The sequence below is a fragment of the Helicoverpa zea genome, chromosome 3 (genome assembly GCF_022581195.2).
Source record: "Helicoverpa zea isolate HzStark_Cry1AcR chromosome 3, ilHelZeax1.1, whole genome shotgun sequence".
NCBI lineage: Eukaryota > Metazoa > Arthropoda > Insecta > Lepidoptera > Noctuidae > Helicoverpa > Helicoverpa zea.
This window is the reverse complement of record NC_061454.1, coordinates 1,721,760-1,748,351: the sequence shown is the minus strand read 5'-3', so window position 1 is coordinate 1,748,351 and position 26,592 is coordinate 1,721,760. Positions and strand designations below refer to the sequence as shown.

Sequence of the window (26,592 nt, the reverse complement as noted above, 5' to 3'; positions counted from 1 at the left end):
TTATAAAAACGTAAATATTACTGAAATTAATCGAATTGAAGTTAACCTGCAATGAAAGACGATTTCATTCCAAACACGAGTAAAACTTCAGTAGTTTTCCTAAATCTATATTAAGTAACCATGATTCTGGAGATAACAGTATATTTCCTAGCTAACAATCAATTTAGAGCACTTTAACATTATTATATTACATACTTACTACCTATTTATATTAAGAAAAAAACAATTCTCAATTCTCATTCATCATTAATCAATTAGGTACTTGTATAATCGGAGCCGCGATCAATTTAACAACAATGCTATAAAACTCTAGTATACAAAAATAACCTTATTCGTTATAAAATATGTACATATTATTTAAATTAAATCGTCTCTTATTTGATACGATCTCGATAGTAAAAACTTAAAAAGAGGTTTATTTTTAATTAGGTCGTATTAATGAGTAATTAAGTTCTGACTGGTGATTAAATGACAATTAATTGGATATTGGCTGGTCACGATTTTGTGGTAATATGTGTATGAAATTTTTTTCATGAAAGTTTTTCATTTCTTTAAGATTTTTTTTTTGTGATTTTCCTATTAGGTACCTACATTATCGTTTAAAATAAGATCGCTTGTCGCTTAAACAGTTTAATTTCGATTAAGTTTATCAAGGTTTTTTTAGTTAATCCCCATTTTGAAAAATAATGCCACATTTTTTGGAAAACTGAAACTTTAACATACATCTTTCTCCATCAAAACAATGTCCCACGATAGTTTTTCACAGGTCCCCAAACACATCAACTCTTACGCACATCGCCCAATATATTACAAACAATCTCTTGACCACAATTCAACATGGACGCCCCTAATTGCCCTCGCAAAATATTGGTGACATGACCACACCAAACACCCTGAACCTAGCTCGGGGAATTTCAACCTTATGCTATTGACATAAAGTGGTGTGTGACTGCAGAAAATTTTAAGTATGTCTACGAGTATTGGTGACATGCTCACACCAAATACAGTGATTCTAGGGCAATTTCATCCTTATGCAGTTGACATAAGGTGGTGGGAGACTACATGAGAATGGTAAAAGAGCCTTTCTGAAGATTTATCCGTAGTATAGTCCTAAGATATTTATAGTGAGGTGGCGTTGTGAGGATTTGTAGTCGATTTGCAAGCGTTTGTTGCGTTTTTAAACGGCAGCCTTTGCGGATTTATTTGTCGATGGTTTTGTTTTTTTTTTTTTTAATATTCATATGTGGAATGTATGTTGAAGCCTATTTTGTTTCGAGAATTATTAAATAGAGTAATGTCTACCTAATAAATACCTAATAAGATTCCAATAATAAATGTGGTCGGATTTACTAATTGCCTAAATGTACCTACGCAGCTATGTCTAAAAAATTTTAACTGGCTGGAAGTAGGTAGTATACTACATTAGAAACTTCTGGAAATAATAAAAATGTATGTTGGTTTTAGTACATAAAATAAACTTATTCATAATAGAAAGAATTGACGCAACAAAAACTACTCTAACCAACATACTTATCTAATTTAGCCTTAGATCAACCTAGTTTAACAAAATGCTAAAGTTGTTATCTGAACATGTAAAATTAAGCATAAGTACCTATATGCATTGCATTGCACGTTTACTTTTTATTATTTTATCCTAACCTCTTTAAATAAATTATTTCCAATGCCAGTCACCGAAAAATAATTCTATTTCCGAACGAAACAAATTCATTCAAAATCAATGACATTCTTCATTTCAGCGCCAACACGTGTCGAAAAAAAATTAATACATCTATGGTAATATATTTAAAATAACTGAGAATAAAGAATGAATGTTAAAATAAATAATAATTATTAAATAAAATATAAATTAGGTATCTTATCTCGATATTAATCTTGTAGATAAGTGTGAAACGCCACAGGTAAGACGCCACACTTGTTTGCAAAGCATTAGAAGGAATTATTGATATATCAAATGTCAATGTGACATATGTATATCATATATTATCATTACATACTAAAATATTAGTTTTAAATGAGACTCGTGGCTTTTATTAAAATTATATTTGAATACTAATTTAGTAGCTTTATTTGCGGAAACATTGAACCGTTACATCATAAACTAATTTCGGGTTTAAATACTAAATTAATTTCTATCTCAAATCTGAAAATATAAAAGGAATAATGATGAAACAACAAGGATTAAAGTAACAAGCCATAAAAAAGACAACAGCTAGTGATGGGGCGATCGCAGAAGAATCGATCGATTACAAATCGCCTATCGATAGTCGATGCGGTGGATTCCCGCGGAATTGCACAATTTCCCGCGTCGAGTCGACAAGGCTGGCTAATGAGAGCGTGGATACCAGTACCATTGTTTACAGATGCGATCGCCGTGTTATCTCAGCTATTTTTGTTCGGTAGCCATGTTTTACTTATCTTCATACATTCGTATACCATGCTCGTCGATTGTGCCAACGTTTTTCGTCAGTACGATCTCGTTATTGTTTCGCGATACTTTGATATTAATCAATGTAGGATTTGGATGGCTGTGTAATTATTTGGATTGTTTTAATACGTATGATCGCGATATGAGATTATGAACAAATGATCATTAGCATAATACATTTGGCGTGACGGTGCGTCTCGTACAATGGACGTTAAACTGACATAATAGAAACTTTCTCTTTATATGACTGGGTTGTTTAGCAGTTGATTAATATTCCGGCATTTTATGTCATAAATTACAACACCCATTTGAAGCTACATCTTTTCAGTCGTGCTAATAGTACCAAAACGTCTAAAGTCAACCTTAATTTTCTTCCCGAAGCAAAAATGCAGTTATAATAAAACCGTAAATTCAGAAACGCAGACAATAACTAAACAGGTGCTGAATAAAGCACGAAGCAAATTAGGGCGGGCGAGATGACGCGATAAGGCGTCGGCCGCGCGTCACAGCGGCGACACAAATCGCGCGTCGATCGCGCGTCAATCGCACGTAACGAACTCAGTATTGTATGCAAACGCCAGCGTTGATATGTCCTAACTGAGATATGGAATCTTTTACATACGATAATAATGTAACGTTTATTTACTTACTGTTGACTCATTGTTTCCAGTTTTTCCTGATTTTTTTTAGGTTGTGTTAAACGCATACTACTTGTTGATTCAATATCATTTTATTGCTATAAAATATCAAAAAGGTGCGTCAAGAAACAATACTGAAAGTTACAAAAAAAATATACAAAATCCACGATTTGCGTACAAAATTCTTATTATCAATTTTTCCGCAATCACCCATATTATAAGTTCCATTGTGCGGCCGCGATAGCCCCAGGCTTCGGCTCAAACTGATCCTTTCCTAAACCGTCCCTCCAGCCTTGTAATCCCGAACAAACAATTTAAATGCGACTCTACAAGCTCATACTTGCGTTCATAATCGCTCGCTCCATTCTAACTTATATGACGTTCCGTCATTACAGCCGACCGGCTTTTCCCGCATAAGTGCCAGTTTGACCACCTCGGAATCAGGTTTTATGCGCCTTTTTCATAAGGTCGCTATTTGAATAAAAGGTTGAAGGTATATAAGGCATTTGTTCCGCAGCTTTGCTGGCGCTATCGGCATCACCTTAATGATGTCTCGATGGTGGATAGCCATTGTGTTGGATGTAAATTTGTAGCCGTCGGCGCGGGTAATGATGTGAGAACAAACTGAGATCCCGATAGCCAGATCTGGATCGCTTTCGGCCCACTGTGCAAGGGATTGTATTCAACTTTCGGCGCTCAAACTCAGCCCGTGCGATCTCATTGTTGTTTTATTTTTTTCGAATGTTGAATAAGCATTGTTTTTTTAATGTCCACTGTCTTGTAAATCATAAACTGTATCGATGTTGCGATCATTTTGCTTTGGATTTATTATTTTCCTTTCAAAGAAAAATGTCCACTAATGCGGTTTTGGACATTTTGGTGAAAAGGCTCTGGGACAGAATAGTTGGACCTTTCTACAAAACTGATGTGCAGAAGCCATTATCTAGGACCCTAAACCTTTTCATACTATTACACACAACGCAACTTAACAAACAAAACGTTACAAATTCAAAATGGCTGCGGGAAAATGGCGACCGTGATGGCGTCATTAGCACAGTTATCGCACTATTTTGTCGAATAGACAAAATTTTCAGTCTTTCAACGTGCGTCGGCGTTATGAAAGCGATGTAAATGATGTTTTGAGGAAAACACGATAAATAATAAACCCACTAAAATGAGGTTGATGAAAAACGACACGAGCGATGCGGGTTATTAATTTTGGAGGGAAATTAGACCGCCATTTTGTTGGGGTAGTGATGTGATCTAATATAGTGTAATGTTAAATCGAGCGATTAAGAATCAAGTCATTATGTAGACTACTTAGACTTAAATATTTTTGTCTCGCTCGATTCGCTTTATCTTTAATACGCTGAGAGCGTCCACCTTGTCGTAGGCGCAGTTAATTTATTCTAGATATTAACAGTTTTACAGTCCTTAGCATTCCGCATTGAAATTGCTTAAACGCCTCATTCATTATACCAGTCGTGAACTTCTGGTGTTTGATCGTTAGATGAATGAATAAATAAATATTTTAGATTAGTTAAGAATTTAGAAAAAATAGGTCCATACAACTATTAGAAATCAAGAACAAATATTTTTATTGCAAAATCTACATTTAAAATAAGAGTGCATATCTCGCTATTTTGCATAATTGTTTAAATTACAAGAAATTAAGATTAGAATTATTTAAATCCCAGGACATCAGTCGTAAAGCTTCAAACGTTTTTTAATGAGATTCATACCGAACTGATATGTGACTTATAAAAATTAGTAAAACAGTAAACTATTTTAATACACCGATACAGAATACCGATCATTCCTCGGCATCCACTTAACCTGCATTATCTAAATATTACCCAAACATAAAACAGGGCATCTGCTTAAAACATTTTTAATCACAAAATTTATTATCCCACGTAAACATAGCATAGGAATCCACAATTAAGTCACTCGACTACGAAAACACGCCATAACATCTTTATCGGGGTTGAATCGATTCTTTTTCTTTTAAATCGACTAAATACAATCTGTATCGAGCATGGCGCCGGCCGATCTGTTTTTATCGTTGTATTATCGAAGACTAATGCACTGGCCGAGATAACGCGGACATAAGAGCGGGAGCCCGATAAACTCGGTGTGGCCATGTTAAAAATAGTTTACACGCTTAGTTTGTTGTATGGTAGGGTTATTGTATTGCTTTGGAATTGTAATGTGTTGTTGTTATTCGGAAAAATAACTCTAGATGTTAAGACCAACAAATACCTACTGTTATCGATTTTAGGGAAGCACAATAGCATTGACAACACTATTGTCACTGAAAAAACTAAAATCATTTTGGCCTAACACATAGAAACTGCTAAATAATTATTATCGATAGTATTGTATTCCAATTATACTCAAGCACAGCCCTACATCAAAGTTACCACTTACAAAAATTTCTAAATTCAAATCCTGGTTATCGCCAGCAACGAATACGTCTTCCTTATTTAAATTGTCATTACGAACTCTTTCGTTCGGCACTTATCGGCCGCGGCCGGCTCGGGGAGATGGCAATAATAAAAATTATCTATACAAATGGGCCCGGATTACTGAACGACATAAATTTCTACTCGCCCAATGAGAGCTGCTACAGACGATAAAGGGTCAACGATTTTTAGAGCTGTGTTTTTGCTTCATTTTTAAGTCATTGGTGATTTTCTAGTAGGTTTTAGACTCATATGGTAGTTAGTGGTTGTCAATTTCGGTATTTGAATGATCATTATCAGATGGAATGTACAACAAGTTGCATAAAGTTATATATCTATGGGCCATTTTAGCCTGACTGTAAAAGATTAAATATAAATAAATAAACATACAATAACTTCAGAACAACAACCATATTTCAGTCATAATCGAATTAAAAATTCTTTTTATAAATTGCTTGTATTCAATTAAAGAAGAAGTAAAAAAGCTCCTCACTATGTGCTTACATTAAGTAGTTTAATCTTTGCAAAGAAAAGTTCTATGTACTCATGTATTCACCAAAGTTCATATACCTAGTTGTGCACACTTTCATTCCTAGCTCGTAAAACAAGTGATTGCTAAAGAATAGAGAAATATTTTAAAGTCCAATCCTGTTAAAAAGTATAAAAAAGCTGAGATTCGGCCAGCTCGTCGGTATCGGGTGCTCAGCGAGGCACCGCCACAGAGTTATTCGACAAAAATGCTAATTTTCAAATCTCCAACGCGTTCGCCCGCCCGCGATCCAAACGACACCGCACACTTTTTATTTTAAGAAACAAACCGATTTTTATCCCTTTACCCCTTTGCGCTTACAACACCACTCTTTACTTTTTAAAACGGCAATTTGAACAGTAATTTGACGCAATCGCCGATAAAAGTCACGTTATTCGATTAACATCGTATAAGTATTCGATGGCAATCGCGAGTTTTCTTTAATTATATAATTTACATTGTGGGGCCCGAGAGATGGAATCGATACGGGCCTCGCTAGCAATTTCAAAGATACCGGATACCGATTAAACGTGAATTTATTAAAAAAATAAATACCGCCGCGTCCTCGTGCGTCGCTTTCTCGCATTTATGAAACAGCTGTAAAAAATATTATGTCGCGTTGATAACAGCGCGGGACAAGTTTATGCGATTTATTCATGAATTCAATTGATTTCTTTCGATTTATCTGGGATCTGTTATTGTCCGGCTGCGCTTGGATACACAGTTGTGTTATGAAGGGTGTCAGGTAATAAAGTGCCATAAAAAGCATGTATAGGTTCATGAAAATTGTAGTAGTACTAAGAACATCGGTATTAGATTGTTGCGCGATCCATCAAACGCTCGTTAACACGTTCTCGGGCGCGTCGACGCTCGGACGACTTTTTTCAAACCAGTCGGGGCTAGTGCTGGGCGCCTGTTTTTGTGAGTCGATCGATTGTCGGTAGTAATTGGTATGGGAGTAGCCGATGTTAAACATGATGTTTGACGGTGGATCGAGTTAATTATTTTCGTGTCGTAGGCGTGCTGCGACGCTAGATGCTATCGACTATCGAGATTGTGCTGTAATACAAAAAGGAAATGGATCGGTTTGACGTGACCGTTTCACTGTAACAATGCTTTGTTAGTTTATATTTGATTCATTTTTTATTACGATATAGGCCTGTCGCAGTGTCATGTTCACATGAATAAAATACAGACAGTACGTCCACGGAATGCAAATAAACTAAAATCAAGATCACTCGATGCTAGCAGTTATAAATTGTGCTTTTATTTTTCTCAGTTGGCAATAACTATCTTGAATCTTTTGCGGAAGACCGTTATCGTGTGCATCAGTTTCGCGGAATGTCGCGGACTCAAATCAAATTACGCATTCGAAATTCGAACGGCGGAATCAAAGGCCAGGCCGTTGATATCGCCGCGTGCGCAATCGACATATTAATATTCGATCTATAGGCGTCTCGATGTTCTCGATTCGTATAATTAAAATCGAGATCGATCCGATTGGACGTCGGATTCCGTCACGTTATTCATCATAAGTACCGCCTACTTTTGACGCCTCCAGCGATGCGTGGACGCAACTTTTAAGCTGTTTATTTATGTGTATTATCACTTTATCATCAATTTCGCGGTGTATTACCAGCATTGTTATTAAAAAGTGTGTATTCAAATTATATTATAATCTGTTGTGCGGTAATCCTGGGTTATTAATCAAAGCGTGGTACACGTGAAGTTATGGGGGGACGTATTATGAAATCGCATGTGTTTTTACTGAAGGCGCGGTGGGGGGGTCGACTCGTGAGCCCGTGCAACGTATCGTCGCGTTTTGCATAGATTTAAAAACTCGATAGTTATGCAAATGTCGAGACTGCCGTGTTTACTTGTTTCTGAGTTACGGCGTGCCACGGTAATAGACCCGCGCCTATCAGAATTAGACTTTTTTGTGTGTTAAAGAGTTTTTTAATGTTTCTGCGACTGCAGATCGCGTGTTGGGAGGACATACGAGTCAAATATTAGGAAATTGTAATTGTTTACTTGCACGGTATTGAAAGATTTGCGGAGATTCTTTGAAATGTTATCGCTACGGGAATTTCCTATAAGTATGTTCTGTGTTACTTTTTATTGATAAGTTTAAAAAAAACTGTTTTATTACAGCTTTTTACGTATTTCCCTACAATACCATGTTTTCCCAAAATCTTTAAAAAATAGTATAGTAATCGCTGTGGGTAATTTTGCCCATAATAAACCGATTTGTTCTTATTTTCGTATCGCTATGCACATAAAATATAAGAACTACAATGAACTCGATACACAACGATAAGGTGAAACTTTATCGTAATGGAATCAAACCGTAATCGACTAGTGGTACAACACTATCTCGGTACATATTTGAAAGTACTAAATTATTTGTAAGTATTAGACAAAGGTTTGCTTTTTTTTGGGACCTTGTTACATATACTTGTAAAACATACTCATAAATATGTATATGTGTAAAAAAAAATACTCGTTACTTCTTAAAGCCTTTATATACTTATTTATGACGAATTATAGTCACTTTTGTTGGTACTGCAAGATCACACATGATGATGATACATGCTCACTGTATCCAGCGGGGGGGCACTGAATTCTGTTCCCGTGATCTGGTCTTCCTCCCGTGGAAACTTTTTGCCATAGCATATATATAGACCAGGGTAGTGTAAGTTTTCCAACGGTGAAAGAATTGTTCAAATAACTTCAAAAATTAAAAAAAAAACATTATAAAATTAGTATCAATGTTAGTAAAGATAAGTAGAAGTAAATAAGTCCAACCAAAACACCCTTTTTCGTATCATCAAGTCAAATTATCACAAAAATTAATAAAAACGCCATACGTCAAAATCGTTCACGATAAAATAACAAAGAAAGCAAAAGAAGCAATTACTTGTGAAATGTTTAATTTCCTCGCTCGTATCTGCTTTCAATCGGTACTTCTACTTACTTGTGTTTTTAATACGCACCACACTAGACGCAAGAAACTTTGGATGAGGTACTTTTTTGGGACATGAAGTGTACAAATTGAAATATTTTTGCGTCGCTTTTCTTATTTTTAGTTTTTTTTTTGGAGTACCTACGTACATGTTAAAATAAGTGTTTAGTTAATGTCTGTCTAGAATTGAGAGTATTATTTTTTTTTCTTTTCAAATTATTGGAATGCATTTTATTGGCTTTCGATATCTGTATCTCGTGCCCTTTTGTACAAACAAAATTTCAAAAAAATAATAATTGTAGATAATAAAAGTGTTCAATCTTTTCTGCAATTTTTTATTATTCAATCATTTCAATTTTCATCACCGAAATATTTTTAGACCAAATAGTCTGGCAACCCAAGACACCGTTAACTTGCCAGTGTACAAAATAAGCCTGCAGGCTTTCTAAATGATCCCAAATGAGAGGCGGTTAACTCGGTCAGCTATAATTTTGTATGTAAAGTTATCGCTACTACAGTTTTAAATTGGCACGCAATTTAGCCTGTTATTAAGTCACCTGAAGTAGCAGTTTCAAATTAAATCATAAATTATGTTTTTAGGTAAATAATTTGTTACTCTATATATTCTATACTAATAATATAGGTAATACGGTACCTTGGACCCTGTGCCCGATATCGGTGGCAACCTATTTTTTATATTTTTAAATGTTTTTTATTTTTATATTTAATATTTAAAAATGTAAATTATATGCTTGAAAATAAATAAATAAAATAGGTAATACAATAAAATATTTTTCGGTTTGTTTCTACCCGAGTGTAAGCTCCGAAACTACTGGACCGATTTACAAAATTCTTTCACTGTTGGAAAGCTACACCTTTTCTTAGTAACTTAGGAGGCTATATTTTATCCCGGGTCGGCCAGTAGTTACCATGGGACGCGGGCAAAACCGCGGGAAAGCACCAAGTTTTTTTCATAGAGTCATCGATGCAATTCATTTATCAGAAGCTATAAAGAAAATTCTTAAAAGAAAACTCTTTAGCACTTGGATATCAAAGTCTAAGAGGTAGAAGAAAAGATCACCTTCCACCTTCCAAGAACCACGGTTATTTTTCTTACTGAAAAGTGAAAGTAAGATAAGGTGATGACACTGACATACATTAGATCCATATCTTTGTACACAAGATAGTTACTATGTGTTTAATGAGTTTAACTTATTTCTTACCGTCTTGATACATGTTATGGACACCTATTATTATCTTGGCAGTAACACTTATGAATTCCACTTCTGATTTCAAATTGCCAAATTCAAACGGTATTTTAAATTGAGGACATGGATAAATAGTGTTTTAACTCCCATGTACCTAACCATGTTATGTGAATCCTGTGACGTTCAGATTTAGCTAATTCTTTTAGACATGTTACACCTAAAATGACTATTAACACTAGCCTCAGCTCAAAGCTAAAGGCAGCAAAATAAATACATTTTTCTTTCTAGAAATTATTTTTCCTAAATACCACATCAATTCTACCAAACGTAGTTCCTCACACATGTGGCAACACCACATGAATATTAAATCCTACATCAATCATACAAGGAGGTTGAGATTTTGCTCTATGATTACAACAACTCGTTTGCGGGTAAGGGGTTGCTTTGACGATATTTAGTTAGCACGTAAAACTGGGTTAATTAAAGTGTGTAATTAATATTGTATAAACGTGTACTTTGCGTACGAGTGGCTGTTGTAATTGTTTTAACGAATTGTGTGGATAATTAAGAATTGGTTGACCTATTTGAAAATCATCAACGGTTATTATTTCTAGCCTGATATCTTGAATCTTGATACAAATATGTACGTTACACAATGATGTTTCCTATGTTTTTCAATTTGATGAAACTCTATACTAATAGATCACTGAGACACAAAAATATGCTGATGCTACCTACCTCCAACATGACACTACACTCCAACAGCCCCTACGTGATGTGCATCAAAATATACAATAAATTGCCCAACAAAATCAAGGACGAAACAAGTGACACAAAATTCCTTAACATCCTAAAACAAATTTTAATAAAAAAAGCATACTATACAATCAACGAGTATATTACCGATAAAGAAATAACTGAAAATTAAATAAAAGCAACATATAAAGAAAAATAACCATAAAATGTAGTTGTGCTACACAAAAATATACGCAATATTATAATATAAATAAATACTTGAATAATATACTACATACTACCTAATTTATTACATTAAACGCCTTCCTCTCTTCTAACTCTTTGCTGTGCCCATCAGGGTCCATAATTGTGACTACCTCTATTATTTATATTTCCACCAAATGTACATTATGGAATGCAATAAATGATATGATATGATATGATATGATATGATATACTTATTAGCATATGATTGCATGCATTGTCCTCTAACACCATTTTTAGCATTCATTTTAGTGAAACGTATCCAAATCACAATTCAAACAGACTTTTACAACAACCTCTGAGTACTCATCAAAATTTCTACCAACTACCATCATATTTTTTGCACACCCAACACCAAAGATAACGAACTAAGCGTGGCAACATTTATCGCGGTCTCATACCAACATCGCGGCTGTACGTTACTGTTATCGCGGCCGCGTGGACATCTAGATTTATTCGTCATGAAGCAGGACGGACACCACGAGGAAATGTTTATCTACTACGTACTACGCTTACTTAGTAACGTTTTTGTTGGACTAGTGTCCATTGTGGATGTTTAATTCCTTGGTACGTTTAGGCGCTGTTAGAAAATTATTGGATTCCATTTTTGAAAGGTGGGATGGGACAAGTGAGAGTACTTAATAAAGTGCATCTCATTCCCAAAATTATTCAATGAAACATCATCGTAAGCCAATAGGCAACAGATATGTTTCCCATTTTCTCGGCAGATTTATGGAACGATGTAGCACCTGATTAGCCTTCAATCTTCTCTGCAAGTTTCCCCCAATATCAGTACATTTAACAGTGAATCGTAATAAACAGTCGCAGACAAAGCACACACCAGTCTACCTCAGCACAAAATACTTTCAAAACCCTATCAATCAACAAGAAAACATGCCACAAAAACAAACAAACAATCAAACAAATCTCGTGCCGTCCCCAAACGGGCACATGTCCCCATGAGCACAGCTCAGCGTAACGATAGCGGAATCGAACCGGCGATATGTTAATGCGCATCCGATCGTGACGCACGACGCTCATCCTACCGGACACTTGCTGAAGATCCACTTGATATGAACTTGAGAATATTTTTTATGTGTAAATAGCGTGGCTGGGAGCTGTTTGAAGTTATTCAATGGGCTTGTTATGGATTTGGCGGTAATGAGCTGACTTGCACTACTGGGTTTATATCTCGCCGGGTTTCTGGGAAGGATAGGCTGAATTATAAGAGCACACTCAAGTTCTGTTAATAGCTGTATTGCCAAGAACCAATTACAATGATTGCACTCTTACCTCCGCTAAGAAATTCCACATGTATGTAGGAACTTACCTACTAATACTCGGTCCGACTAATCAATTAATCAAAAATCTTGTGTACCGTCATCATTGGTCATTACTGACTATAAGTAGACGTAACTTAAGTAAGTATAAGATTGTATAGTTTAGACATTACCACGTGTAACCCGCTCACCTACTTCGAAATGGTACCTGAAAGAAAAGAGTGCACGGTATCTATCTAAAATTCTTTTAATGAAACTTTAAACTGCTTATACTTTAATTAAAAGATACCTGAGATCTTTTCTAATCTTAGACGCACTGAAAACGTTATTCTATCTCGTTACAAAAAACTAGACTACAATCGTTTGGGACGTTATCTTTAAGTATCGCGAAACGAGTTGCTTACAACGCACGCTCTATTCGAATTCTCACTACTACTATTAAACACCTATGATATTATCACGGACTCACATATGATAGATTGTTTACTCCCCACCAGAACAAACACAAATAAATCAAGATGTTAACCATAGATAATCTGGCCCGACTTTGTCACTCACCTCTTTGTTGGTAGCTTTTTTCATTTACATCTGGCAACACTGGTAATGGGGCTCGTAATGTTATGTAGTGACAGACGTTAAGAAGACATGTTTAAAAAGTTTTATTGAAGCTTACTTTGAGAACGTTTTTATGATTAAGATTTATATCTTGGATTAGTTTTTTTGATGTTCTAATCTATTAAAGTTTGGTCATTGGGTCACCCGAGTTAGAGTTAAGTGGATTGTACCTATATATTATACTTAAAATTGTCTCTATAAGAAAGGGACAGTTCAAAAGCGTGTATGCAAACGAATTTTGAATTTCCGTAAACTACTAGTACTGCCATCTATCTTTACAAACGTTAGAATGGAGGATATTGAATAGTTACTTACTGATATACATAGATAAAGATATAATAAAACTGACATAGAAACCAATAGATGATTCTTGTTAGGTACCTACATCGTAAATCTGAGAATCACATCAGGTCAATGTTTTTAATCAGTGCTACTAATTGTTGACGCTGACGCAATGATGAATAACGCATTTTTCCAAGAAAAGAAGCAATCAGTGGTTTATACACTCGTATTTCTTATGTAAGGGAGCCTTACTATGTGTCATAGTTAGGGTTTGACGTGCTAGGTGCAGTTGTACTTACATACAATTTACAAACTTACTTGAGAACATGATGGATGACAATAAAAATCAAATCTATGTATCTTAAGCATGACTTTTTCACAAAAGTTTAATGTTTATTTGTGTGTGGAAAATGATGGGTATTATTTTCTTGAAGATATGTACACAAATACTATTCAGTAGTTAAAATGTTGTCATATTATAAGTTATGCGAAACAACTTGATGAACTTTTCAATGTGAAGATTTAACACGACACGTGAAGGACTCCACAAAGTCAGAACATAAATTACTCTACCGTTCACCAGCGCCATGTTTACACAAGTACCTAAACAAATATTTAATAAACGTCCATATTTATTTATTTTCGTATCTCGAGATAGCATTGAGTGCACAGCGATTACGGTGAGTTATCAATCGCGATATGATTCGTGGTCCGTGGTAGCGCGTCCTAGGTGATCGCTCACAGCCGTCACAATCACAGATTTGTATCACTGCGATTGTGACGCCACCGATGCACGACTATTTTAATTGGACCCTGATCTCAAACCAGATAAAACCTCAACAAGATGGCCGCTTTGTTTTTTTTCTACGTGTGTCGTGTAGGCACGTGTATGACGCTCGCCGGCCTTGTTTCACCAAACGTTTAACATTTAATTCCAATGTTTAATTCTCTGAATTTTCATATAAGAAAACGCAACATGCATTGTTCTCCTGCATTCGTGAGGCAACTTTGCAGTCAAAGGGTACACCTAATCTAACCAGCTCATTGTGAAGTTCTAGTCAAAACTATGCGGGCTAGCTTTCAACGAATACATGAGTCGCATGTTTCTCTCTTGTACGAACGCAATGACATGTTTATAAAGACAAAGGGCATAGATGTATATCATTTAACGAATCGACGTTCAGTTCGCGAGCGCTGCATAAACGACACCGAGTCACGCCATCTATCTGATTGTCCGGACAACCTTTCGCCAAGCAAACAATCACAAGCTTATAACTTATTTAGCAAAAACAGAAGCTGGAGCGCGACTAACGAACCGTGATAAGCTCGCGTTCGGTATGACGCTAACATTAAGCTGCCAGATAAAGCAGCATTAGTCGGCCAATCGCGCGTCACCGAGCAATCGTAATGACCAATCGGAACGCGCGCACACTAGGATAGCGTGACCCGAACGCAATCCGATTCGAGCAGTGTTCGTTACCGCGAGATGGCGGTCGGTGCGCGGCCGCACCAATCGTCGCGTCCATCTCGCTGTCGTGCCCATATAATGATCTTCACAGGGCCAGGAGAATGAAGTTGAGCCTCTCATTAATTGGCGTTTTGAGTCGAGATCGCTGCGCGAAAGATAGGTTAATTCCTCGCTCGGTAGAGATCGTTGTCGCTCAAAAAGGAAGGTGAGCGAGCGTTTTCTGGAAATCAGATCCAATTACAACGGGGTCCGTTAAGTTTTTGTTCTGTTTGGCCGCGGGCCCGCTCACGATATTGATGGACGAGCATCGGCCGTAATGACGGATCAACCGGGTGCGCGAACTTAATCTCGTTCACATTTCTCGCATTTGTTAAGACGAGTGGCCGGTGCTCGCGCCCCACCCACGCGGCGACATTTACATAGCGCGGCCACGTCTCAATTAGGAGCGCTAATGTATGCCTCGACTCGCGAGGGCTTCATCTGACTGACGTCGACAGATACGGGACGAAACGTGACGAGTGACGACTATCGCTAGACGTTGCTGCCAACTCACCATCGCACAGCTATTAACAACACTAATAGGAGCTGATATGCCATGCATTCTTTTTGCACAAACATTTTGCATTTAGGTGCGCAGTCAATAGATTCTCACTTGGCTTCTTTTTGTTTTCAGGTGAGGACGAGGAATGGGGAAACGAGAGCGAGGCGATGCCGGGAGAACCTCGCACGCCGAGCTCAGAGGGCGAGCGGGCCGCGTCCAGCGGTGGCGCCTCGCCCGCCTCGGGGGGCTCGCCTGCCGCCTCACCGCCTCGCCTGCGCCTCAACACCAGCCTTGCTACAGACCCTGCGCTCGCGCCGCAAGCGACTACGCTCAAACGTGAGCCACCTTCACCATCGCCGCCGCCGCCTCCTGCACCACAAGCGCGGGATTACTTAGCCCTATCGGCGGCTGCGTTCCCAGGGCTTTTTCCTGCATCAGGACCACCCAGCTACGTCTGCAAGCCATGTGGCATTCGCTACTCATCACTCAGTACATTGCAAGCTCATCAAGAACATTATTGTTCAAATAGATTGCCAAAGCCGACGGAGGGAGCGAATACTCCGGCTGATCCAACCGCAGATGAGTCCAGTAGCGATGCGAAAACTCCACGCCCTGCTGGCAAACAATATGCTTGTACCTATTGTTCTTATAGTGCTGACAAGAAAGTAAGCTTGAACCGACATATGAGAATGCATTCCTCCTCCCCTGTGAGCAGTGGAACTCCGGCACCGACGCCGACTTCTAATGGAGAAGTCACAGAAGGGCCGCCTGTACAGGACCGATACTGCGCCGATTGCGATATTCGCTTCAGCTCTATCAAAACGTACCGAGCGCATAAACAGCATTACTGTAGCACGAGACAAGTTGTTAAGCAAGCACTAGCGTCCGCTCGCGGTGGCTCTGCAACTTCGGGATCTGCGCCACCCTCGCCTGGAGCCACGCCTCCAGCACAAAATCAAAACCAGTACGCTCTTGCGTTACCCACTAATCCGATTCTCATAGTTCCATACTCATTGTTGCGAGGTGCAAGTACACTACCGGGTACAACACTACCAGATCCTGACACGCCATGTTTTTTGTTACCAAATGGAACATTTCAACCAATTAGTAGAGCATTATCAAACATGAATGCGGAAGGAAAAGAAACCGAGGTTTTAAAATCAGCCAATCGAACACGAGAGCCACCGAGAGATGGTGCAACTCCTTTAGATCTCAGTGTACGACGATCACCTGAATCTGTGGTGACCGATGAACATGAGAAAGAGAACAGACTGCGATCTACAACTCCTGAGCAAATTGTATGCGCTCCTTCATTGCCTGGTTCTCCAGCCACGCCATCCCCGTCTAGACGGTCTTCATCACCAAGTGCAGAGAGTTCACCAAAGCGACGGAGATTAAACTCTAGAGGGCCAACACCTAAGCCTCCAAGTGTCCCATCGCCACCTGAAGAGAAATTCGCCCCGATAGTTCCTCCCGCAATAATACCGCCTGCTCTTGCACTTCGCCTGGCGTCAGAGCTACCGGTTACCACAGCATCTCCTCAAGTGCTGGTGAAACAGGGAGTGTCTAAATGCAAAGAGTGTAACATTGTGTTTTGTAAATATGAGAACTATCGCATCCACAAGAGGCATTATTGTTCGGCGGGAGGCGGGGAAGAGCGCGCGAGTCCTGCGCCACCAGAGCCCGGTCCACCGCCGCAATACCGCCAGTTGATCTGCCTGGCGTGTGGCATTCACTTCAGTTCGCTGGACAACTTGACGACTCACCAATCATTTTATTGCACTAAGCGGGAGACGCGATCTCCTCGAAGCGTTCCTGAGGTTCCGAGACCGACTTCGGGCACCGAGGGTGGATGGAAATGCCCTTGTTGCGATGTGGTGTCGCCTACAGCAGCCGCCGCCCAGCGTCACATGGACGCCCACGCCGGAGTCAAGGCGTTCCGCTGTACCATCTGCCGGTACCGGGGAAACACGCTGAGAGGCATGCGCACCCATATACGCATGCACTTCAACAACAAGAAGCCTGCTGACTTGCAGGTAAGTTTTTATCATTAAATGTCTTAACCATAAACGACGTACTTAAATAATAGTTTTGCGCAAAATCTTAAGAATGAAGCATTTTACCTCCCAAGCAATACTCTCATAAAATTAAAAAACGAAGTCCTTTTGATAAAAGGCCAGCACAACCAATACTTACCAGTGAACCATCACTTTCAGGAGGAGAGCTACATCGCATGCGTTCTCGAAGAGGACAGTCGTGAGGCGACCTCCCCAAGCCCAGCGGTGGGGGGCGAGCGCGTGCACCGATGCGGCAGCTGCGCCTACACCTCCACATACCGCGGCAACGTCGTGCGACACGCACGTCTCGTCCACGCGACCGATGAGCCCGAGGAGGAACAAACATCTCCCGTTCCTCCTCCCCCAACAGTCGACATCAAAAAGGAACCAGAAACAGAACTCGAAGAAACCCCTAACTACTGCAAGTCTTGCGATATTTCCTTCAAGTATGTGAACACTTATAAGGCTCATAAGCAGTTTTATTGTACCGCTAACAATCAGGATGCGACGGCTAATAACAACGTGCCAACGCCAGCTAGGGTTACTGATACGCCTGTGCTATGAATTTGATTCTAGACTCGCCGTCTGATGATCTGTTTCTCGCATAAGCCGCCAAAACAGTTACTCTGTTGTAAACGATTATTTATGCTGTGCTACTACTAGTAGCGCCACCTGTTATTCGGATTATGAAAGTGTGATGCGTTCATGTTTACGCACGTACCTAAATATTTGTGTGATGGCGGTTTATAGCTTGAAATTCTGATGGAAAATGTACTTTGAAAACTATTGCTCGCAAAATCATAAATGCTTAAGTTGCTTCTCCTGGAATGTCTTGTAATTATCCTAGAATAAGAATGTATCCTCTCGTTTTCAAATAAAATTAAAATAAATGTGCAATAAATTAATGATTATTAAATTAAACGTGTACTGCATATCAATGCCAAATCGATGTTTGAAATTTTCGATTCAATGTTAAATTATAAAGATATAAAAAGATAATAATATTGGCTTACGCTACGCCATGATATAAAAGATAATATCATGTGGAGGACGAAGGTATTTAATTAGTCCTATCTACATAAAATTGGCGTAACTTGAGCTAAATGTATTTCATCTTAACCCTTCAAAACTTGTTGTACTTAAATGAGTCTGTACTCAAATGAGTCCGTCCTCGTGTGAGTACATCAAGTAAAAAGTTCTTAATATATTGGCTAATGTACATACAAGCCCTCATACTTTAAGATTTTGTTACTCTGTTATTGTAAATTTCCTAGTTAAAAGTTAAACTTCGTCTTTGTATTAGTATACGGTTAAAAATATTACCAAAATTGTAAATATATGTAAAGATATTACTAAATATTATTACCATTCGTTCTAAGTGATTGTTCGATTTTTGTTGTTAATTTTTGTTTAATATTAATTAATTATTAGGTGAATTTATCTACCCCTAATGCAGGTGCTGATTCCATAATGCGGTTTAATTTTAACTACCAGTGTCATTTTGAAGATTGCCAAAAATCTGTAATTACATTTGTTTGATGGCAAATGCATTAAAATTCATAGTAAAAAATGAAGAATATCTTGTCACTCAAAATGAATTGTACTTTTTTAAGTAAACACAGTATCTGAATACAATTTCTTCGCCATTAATTACTTTGTAAATCAATGGATTTTCAAATCTAGTAACAACTTTCAACATAACTTTTGCAATGATGTCGACATCTCGTATTTAGAATGATAATTTTTATTTTCCTTAAAAACAGTTTGTAAATTGCTTACCACAGTATGCCACAGTATTTATCATTCCCCCAACTAAAAGTATCAAAACGTAAGTGTTAATAAAATACAGTGTTTCCAGTATATTTTGACACGTAGTTAAATATGAAACTAGAGATATAAATTGATTTTGACACTTTGTTGACGTTTGACTGTCAAAATATTCTGGGCACACTGTGAGATACCATGTTTTGTCAATGCCAAAGCATCGCTAGAATAATCGTAATTTGCATTTATAGTTATCTCATTAAATATAGTTGTAGATTAAGTGACTACAAGACTTGTTCCCTACGTATAATTATTGTAATTTGTGTAAACTTTTATGTTTTGTCTGTCTATAAAGGAATGAGTCTCGAATCGATGTTGCGATAGAAAAAAAATAGGTACAAAACAAAAATGTTGTCGATCTTCCATTGTATGACGTATTTAGTGGACTGTTGCTAACAGAAGTGACTTTTAAAAACATTTTTATCGAATTTTTAAATGTGCTCAACCTTACAGGTGCAAACGCCAGCAAGTCAGTCACCCTACCCGAATCTGTCAAATTTTAGCAATCGAATATTAACCTTCCACTATTGTGATAAGGTTGAAAATCCATTGAAGAAATTTGACAGAGTGAGGTAGGGTGAAATGCTGTCGTCGTAGTGCATAATGGCATCAAAGTACGTAGTGGGAATGGTCATACCTAGGATCAGTAATCCACATTTAGCAGCCTTTTCTTAGTAACTTCAGTAAAGGTTTCACATTATGCCAAACTGGGCAATATTTTTTTAATTCAATAATTTATTATTTACTATTTGAAGACAATCTCAGATTTTTTTATTTTTTTCATAAATTGAAAGTCACATCTGTGGTCGTCAGTCCAGACCAGTAGAATAAACGTAAAAATCATGACATTTTATGTTAAAAAAAATTAACGAAACACAGCATCTGATGTTATGTGCCATAACTGTGTTCTCAGTAAAAACATAGTTTTTAATGTAGGGGCGTCATCTCGAATAAAAATCTATTTCGTTTCGCGTTTTAATGGATGTCTGAAATTAATTTATGGCTACAACGAATCAAATAAATAGGTACTACCAGTTTTTTTATGTAATTTTGAATAAATTAAAACATATGTATTTACTTACATAAACGCTTTTTACAACACACAAAAGCTACGCTTGCAATATATTTCAGCAAACCCACGCTATTTACCAGTATTTTTTTTTATCAACTTCATAAAATATTTTCAGACATCCATTAAGTACGTAAGAATGTTTAAAATGCAACATTATTATAATAAGAAGTTGAATTAAAGTGATAATAACAATTAATGAATCGTAAGCTGATGTAGGCAAACAATGATATTGTAAAAATACCGCCAGACAATAAATTATTTATCACATATTAAATATTATTTTTTATTTTCTATACCCTTTATCGTATATTACACAGAAAAACATCAGAAGTCCTACAAGTAAAATGTAAAATGATTGTATTTGTACGCTTTAATGCAAGACATAGATGGACTATAATAATAGTACCTTGAACCACCTCCTTAAACGTAAATATAGTTATCGGCACGGATATTGAGCCCTGACCTTCACCTGCGCAGAAGCGATTTATTGGTTTATTGCTTTATGTGTACAGTGCGCAAAGCGATCCCCACTCTTCCGCCGAGAGCTCAATATCCGTGCCGATAACTGTAGGTTTACAAATAAAGATTTAATTTTAATTTTGAATCTCAAAGAAACATCACACCGCATAAATATTGGTAGACAACCGTATGGCTTTACCATTGCACTCTCGGGGCGTACTTCAGCTTCTGGCGCAAATACTCCTCAATGTCCTCCGCCTTAGTGGTGTAGTGTAGGCGGGAGATGTACACCGGGGTGTTCGGCTAGGCGGCACAGATTTTGATGTTAGGCTCAATAGGGGCCGTGCCGTGCTGCAGCGATTCTTGTTGGTTCGCTGACGGCGCTTACTCCTTTGCACCGTCACGAACCCCTCATCGTCAGCCCGACAATAGTTTCTCATTTATCTGCCAACTATGTTGAGTTGGCTTAACCAGATGCGGTATATGGAGCTACTGCCTGTCTAACCTCATCAACTCAAACCAATTTATCGTGCTTTCTGAAAGATGGAGGAACTCGTCATGTCTTATTGGTCACCCATCTTTAACCCGACCGCGCTGCGTTGCTTAAACCCATGATCTTATTCAGACCTTTACAGCTGTTATTTAGCCACGAGGATTTAAGGACAAAGGCGTAATATCTTGTTTTTGTTTGAAATTTCCAAGAAGGTGCGCAGTTATATCGCGAGAGCTCGCATTGATACCTAAATACCTAAAATAATAAATACATCAAAACATTTTTTTTAAACTATGCGTATTTTAAAGATTTTTACCTGCTCTAAGAAAGGGATATTTCAAACCGCGGGGGTACAATATCAAAACAATAGAACGCTTTACACAAGAATACCGAAACTCGTAACATTGGTATCAATCATCAGCATAGACCACTTAAGAGCAGGTGAAAATTTTATCAAATACGCATTGTTTTTCAGAAATGTGTAACATACTAAAGTTACTAAAACCCTTTGAAATACACGAAAAGTTCTTAAAACCTAGATTTCATACAGCTGCCCGCTTTTTTTGCAAAAGAGTGTATATTTATATTAGTCACGTGACATTGAGACAAAATAAGACCTTCGAAGTTGGAACACTCATTCCGTTCATTCGTTCTTTGCACGTCGCAGTGAACGTTAATAGTGTTTGTCTGGTGTCTGGACTTTCCAGACAAATTCATATTTGCAATTAATCGCAGTGCGTCATTTTCTTTTTTGCTATTTACATTTTATCCGAGGATGGCTAAAGAACCAGAGTTAACGTCTTTACACAAATCTGAAATAAGTGAAACCTACAGGCAGCTGATGGTATCCAAAATGTAAGTAGACTAATAAACTAGTTATGTTTATAAGCAATTCGTTTAACAACAACACTGACCTTGCCCAATGTTTCTACGTCACGTATCTCGTTTGGGTAATCAAAAATAATGGACTGGGCTAGTATTTACTAACGACCATAGTATAGGTACAGATAGGGCTGCCATTCGTCCGGGTTTCCCCGGATTTGTCCTCTTTTGGAGGCCGTCCAGACGAATAAAAAAGTCGTACTCGTTCGGGGAAAAAATGCGATTTACGCCAAATGTCCGGGTTTTTTTTAATGTGGTTTGGCAAAATTCGAGATGGCAGCCCTAGGTACCTACAGATAACTATGTAGTTACTTTTATTCGTTGTTTCTTAAAATTAAGATGATGTCACCCTTTAAGATATGCAATCAGGGCCGCGATTCTCCTAATTTTACTTAAGCGTCATACGATTCACGTTCGACTTGATTCGACTGAGATCCGATCCCGACTCGATTACGATTGAAGGGTATGTGGCATTCCGCTATTTTTTCTTTGAAATAAACGTTTTTATCCTTTTCTGTCATTCAATAATGAATCATTTTGTCTGCAAATGATTTACGATTGCAAAATGATTGTACAGAAAACTACCGTATGGACCAAAATCACCAAAATAGCAGACCAATCGCACACCAATCAAATGTCAATCGAATACGATTGGTCTTTTATTAGTAGCAGAAATCCCGATATGGTTAAAACTGCTATTGCGATTCGATTTCTACTCGATTTTGACATTATTAACTTAGGGGAATCGGGCCCCAGTTCCTACGAAAACGATTCGATTTTATACCTACATAATAAGTAGGTAAGATTGGATGACGACGTTATATTGCATCTCGATAAAACAGTTAAGGGCCAAGTCCACCGACAACATAAAAGTCCGTTTTTAGGGTTCCGTACCTCGAAAGGAAAAAACGGAACACTTATAGGATCACTTTGTTGTCCGTCTGTCTGTCTGTCTGTCTGTCTGTCTGTCAAGACCCTTTATCTTAAGAACGCGTGAACGTATCAAGCTGAAATTCACAGGAAATACTCGGGTCTATTGTCCCTTAAAGCTGTGAAAATATCAAACTTCTAAACCAAGCCAATCAAAAGATACAACCGATTATGTCGATATTTTCAACAAATTTTCGACACTCGCAAAGGAATCAAAACCTACAGGGTACTTCCCGTAAACTCAGAATCTTGAAATTTGGCATGAAGCATTGTCATATAATGCAAATATAGGAATAATTGCGAAAATCACATTTTTTTTGTTATATAATATAATAAAAATATTTTAATAAAATGAAACTTACTACCTTATTTCTCACGAACGAATAAAGGTACCAAATTGAAATTTATACCAAATACCTAGGTCTATTGTCCCTTTAAGCAATGAAAAAATCAAACTTCTAAGTTAACGCGATCAAAAGATACAGCAGTTTTACCGACACCTTAGACGAATTTCCGTCTCACGCTAGGGAATCAAAACCTACAGGGTACTTCCCGTGAACTCAGAATCTTGAAATTCGGCACGAAGCAACGTTATAAAGTACAGATAAAGGAAAAATTACGAAAATGATAAATTTGAAGTTATATAAAATACAAAATAATATTATTTTTGCTTACATGACATAAAATATTTTTTTAATAATTATAAACTTAGTACCTACTTACCCTTTTTCACATGAACGCGTAGAGATATTAAAGTTTTGATAAAAAGTGAAATTCATATCAAACACTTCTTAAATATAATGGCCTCTAAACTGTGAAAAATTTTAAATCATTCAAAGGTCATTGGGCACCTTAGTATGGAAACCATACCCACGGCGGATACGAACGAAATATAGCACAGTATAATGATAAAGGCTCTGATTTACTATGGCATTACCCGCATCAATGTGAATGTGAACCATGGGAACCTAGAGAAAATCAGGTGTAAACATCAAATATTTTCCTCATTTCAATGGGGAATTTAAACGACCACGTTTGACGGATTTGAGAAATCATTTCTTTGTAGTGAAAGAGTATACTCGCCGTTTATTTCCATTGTCATCAGGTCAGGATCTGATGATGGAAATCCTGAGAAATCGAGGGCAACTATCAGAAATTGTAGGCATGCTTAGGATTACAACTTGATTCTCAGATGTATGTCTGGTGATACTATCAAACAGTGAAGGTTTAGAGCTTACCTGATGATGGAGACGTGAGAAAGTCGAGAGAACTCCTTAACGGTATGTTTTTAGTTACGTCGTGTTTATATTATTCGTATAGACGAGAACTTTTCACAAAAGTTAAAAATAAAAACTTTTTACAAAAAAAAAACAACTTCTAAAAACAACAAGAAAACTGTTTATATGCATCGGTCTAGATCTCGGTGGTTAAATAAATATAGATGCATCCTCCAGACACCGACTTCTAGACCGATGCACCTAACATCTTTTTAGTTTATTTCTTGCTTTTGTTTTCTTGTTGCTTTTTTATATGTTTGAAGTTGGATTTGTTTGTAAAATGCTACAAAATAAAGCCGAATTTATAAAACAAATAAAGGGACAGAATACTTTTGTCAAGGCTCTAGAAACGTAAAGCCAGCAGCCCCGAATCCTACTCTCTAGAGGTCGTTGTTACAATTCGACAGCTACAAGTCGTCAGGCGGTTTCGAAAAAAACCTGAAACTGGGGCTTGTTAGGTGATTAATCCCTCAAAAATAAAAGATCCCATTCCTGCAATGGCTGCTTTAACCCAAGTTAGTAGTGAATTCTCGTCACCTAAAATAAAATAAGCTCCAACACAAGGTTACGTTATAAATTGTAAAGGAGTTCCCATAGGGTAAAGGCGGGATAGATGCCCCACTTTTTGAAATATGCTTATAATTTAATAAATATTGGTTCTACATTAATAACACCTATGAATGTAACTAGTTTAATCCTTTATGTTTATTTGTGATTTGTCTTTTTGGACCTATATACTACACGTTTTGCAGATTTTAGCTTTTTGTAGACCTCAATTTTTGGGGATAGATGCCTACCCCTATGGATAGTTGCCCCACCTTGAAAACACTAGCGAGGATAGATGCCTACGGTGCGGGATAGATGCCCTTCATACTGTTTAAGTATATTATATTAATAATATTTATATATTTTTTGACTTTAATTTATTTGAAATGAAAAGTATTTTGCAGTTTTTAAAATCTTTTTATATTCATTATCAGATTAATTAAAATTAACACAATAATATTCTAAAAGTATTTGTTCAACAAAAATAATGTATTTTATATTTGAAACACTTATTATAAAATATTAATTATTTAGTTTCAACATGCAAAATCATAAAAATCATTCTTTCTTAAAAACTAAAATAACACAATATACTTAGCATCATAATATTTAACCGGACAGTGCTTTAAGTTTTCTACATCTCGAGCAAAAATTTCTGAAAAGTATAGAGGTTTCATGTAACGAGCACTGACACATTACACATTGAATCCAGTCGGATTTAGACTTTGTTTATTCATAGTTTTCAAAGCATTATATGCAGTTATTTTTATTTGTATCTTTAGGCTCATCCTGCCCATCTCTTTTAGTCTTCTTCACCGGCAAACCTTTAGTTTTCTATTCCTTAACTTTGTTCTTAAGTGAATTGTCTTCATCTTCACTGTTTGAACTGTAAATCATTCGTAATCAATAAAAAGTGTAAATACCTATACATAAACACATGAAAAATATATATTCAAAGCACTTATAATACATTCAGGGTACACGTGGTGTATGGAGGGATAGATGCCCCTAGGGGCACCTATACCGTAAAAAATCAGGGCAACTATCCTTTTTGACAGGGTTAGATGCCCTAGTATTTTTTTAAATAAATAAATACAATAGAGCAACTATTTACATCAAAATGTATACTTCATGAAACAATATACATACGTAATAAAAAAATTGATGGAATTAATATCTACTTATAAAGTTATACAACAGCAAATACTCACCTTTAAAAATTTTACGCTCGCTGTAAGTTCGCCGCGGAGATGAATTCATACACGAGCGAAACGCGACCTCATCCCTCGATGGCGCGTGGCTAATTTAGGTGCGGGGTGCTTGTGGCTTCTAGTTAAACGGTTGTTTCTTAATCGCGAGCATGGGAAGTTAGGTTTTTTAAAAATGGGGCATCTATCCCACTGCGGCATCTATTCCGCCTTTACCCTAACTATATCTGATCTTTGCTATCGATCCCACAATGGCAGTCAAACCTATCTACGTGGAAAGTCTTCGCCAATACGAATAAAATAAACCCAAACACGTGGTAGTTGCAACATACCGTTCAGGAGTTCCCTCGACTCTCTGTAGTCTCCATAATCAAATCAGCTCCAAACCTTCACTGTTTACCAGTACCCTCA

At 37.3% G+C, this 26,592-nt stretch overlaps 1 protein-coding gene across 3 annotated transcripts in view; it reads left to right on the top strand.

The window, feature by feature from the left end:
• The window catches only part of LOC124645805 (zinc finger protein ush), a 197,279-nt gene extending 176,619 nt beyond the window's left edge, over positions 1-20,660 (top strand). For all 3 annotated transcript variants that reach the window (XM_047185707.1, XM_047185706.1, XM_047185709.1), the window contains exons 2-3: positions 15,566-17,469; positions 17,650-20,660. In XM_047185707.1, the coding sequence (XP_047041663.1) occupies positions 15,566-17,469; positions 17,650-18,054 (2,309 nt within the window). In that variant the 3' untranslated portion in view covers positions 18,055-20,660. The remainder of the gene's footprint in view (positions 1-15,565; positions 17,470-17,649) is intronic.
• The last annotated feature ends 5,932 nt before the right edge of the window (positions 20,661-26,592 follow it).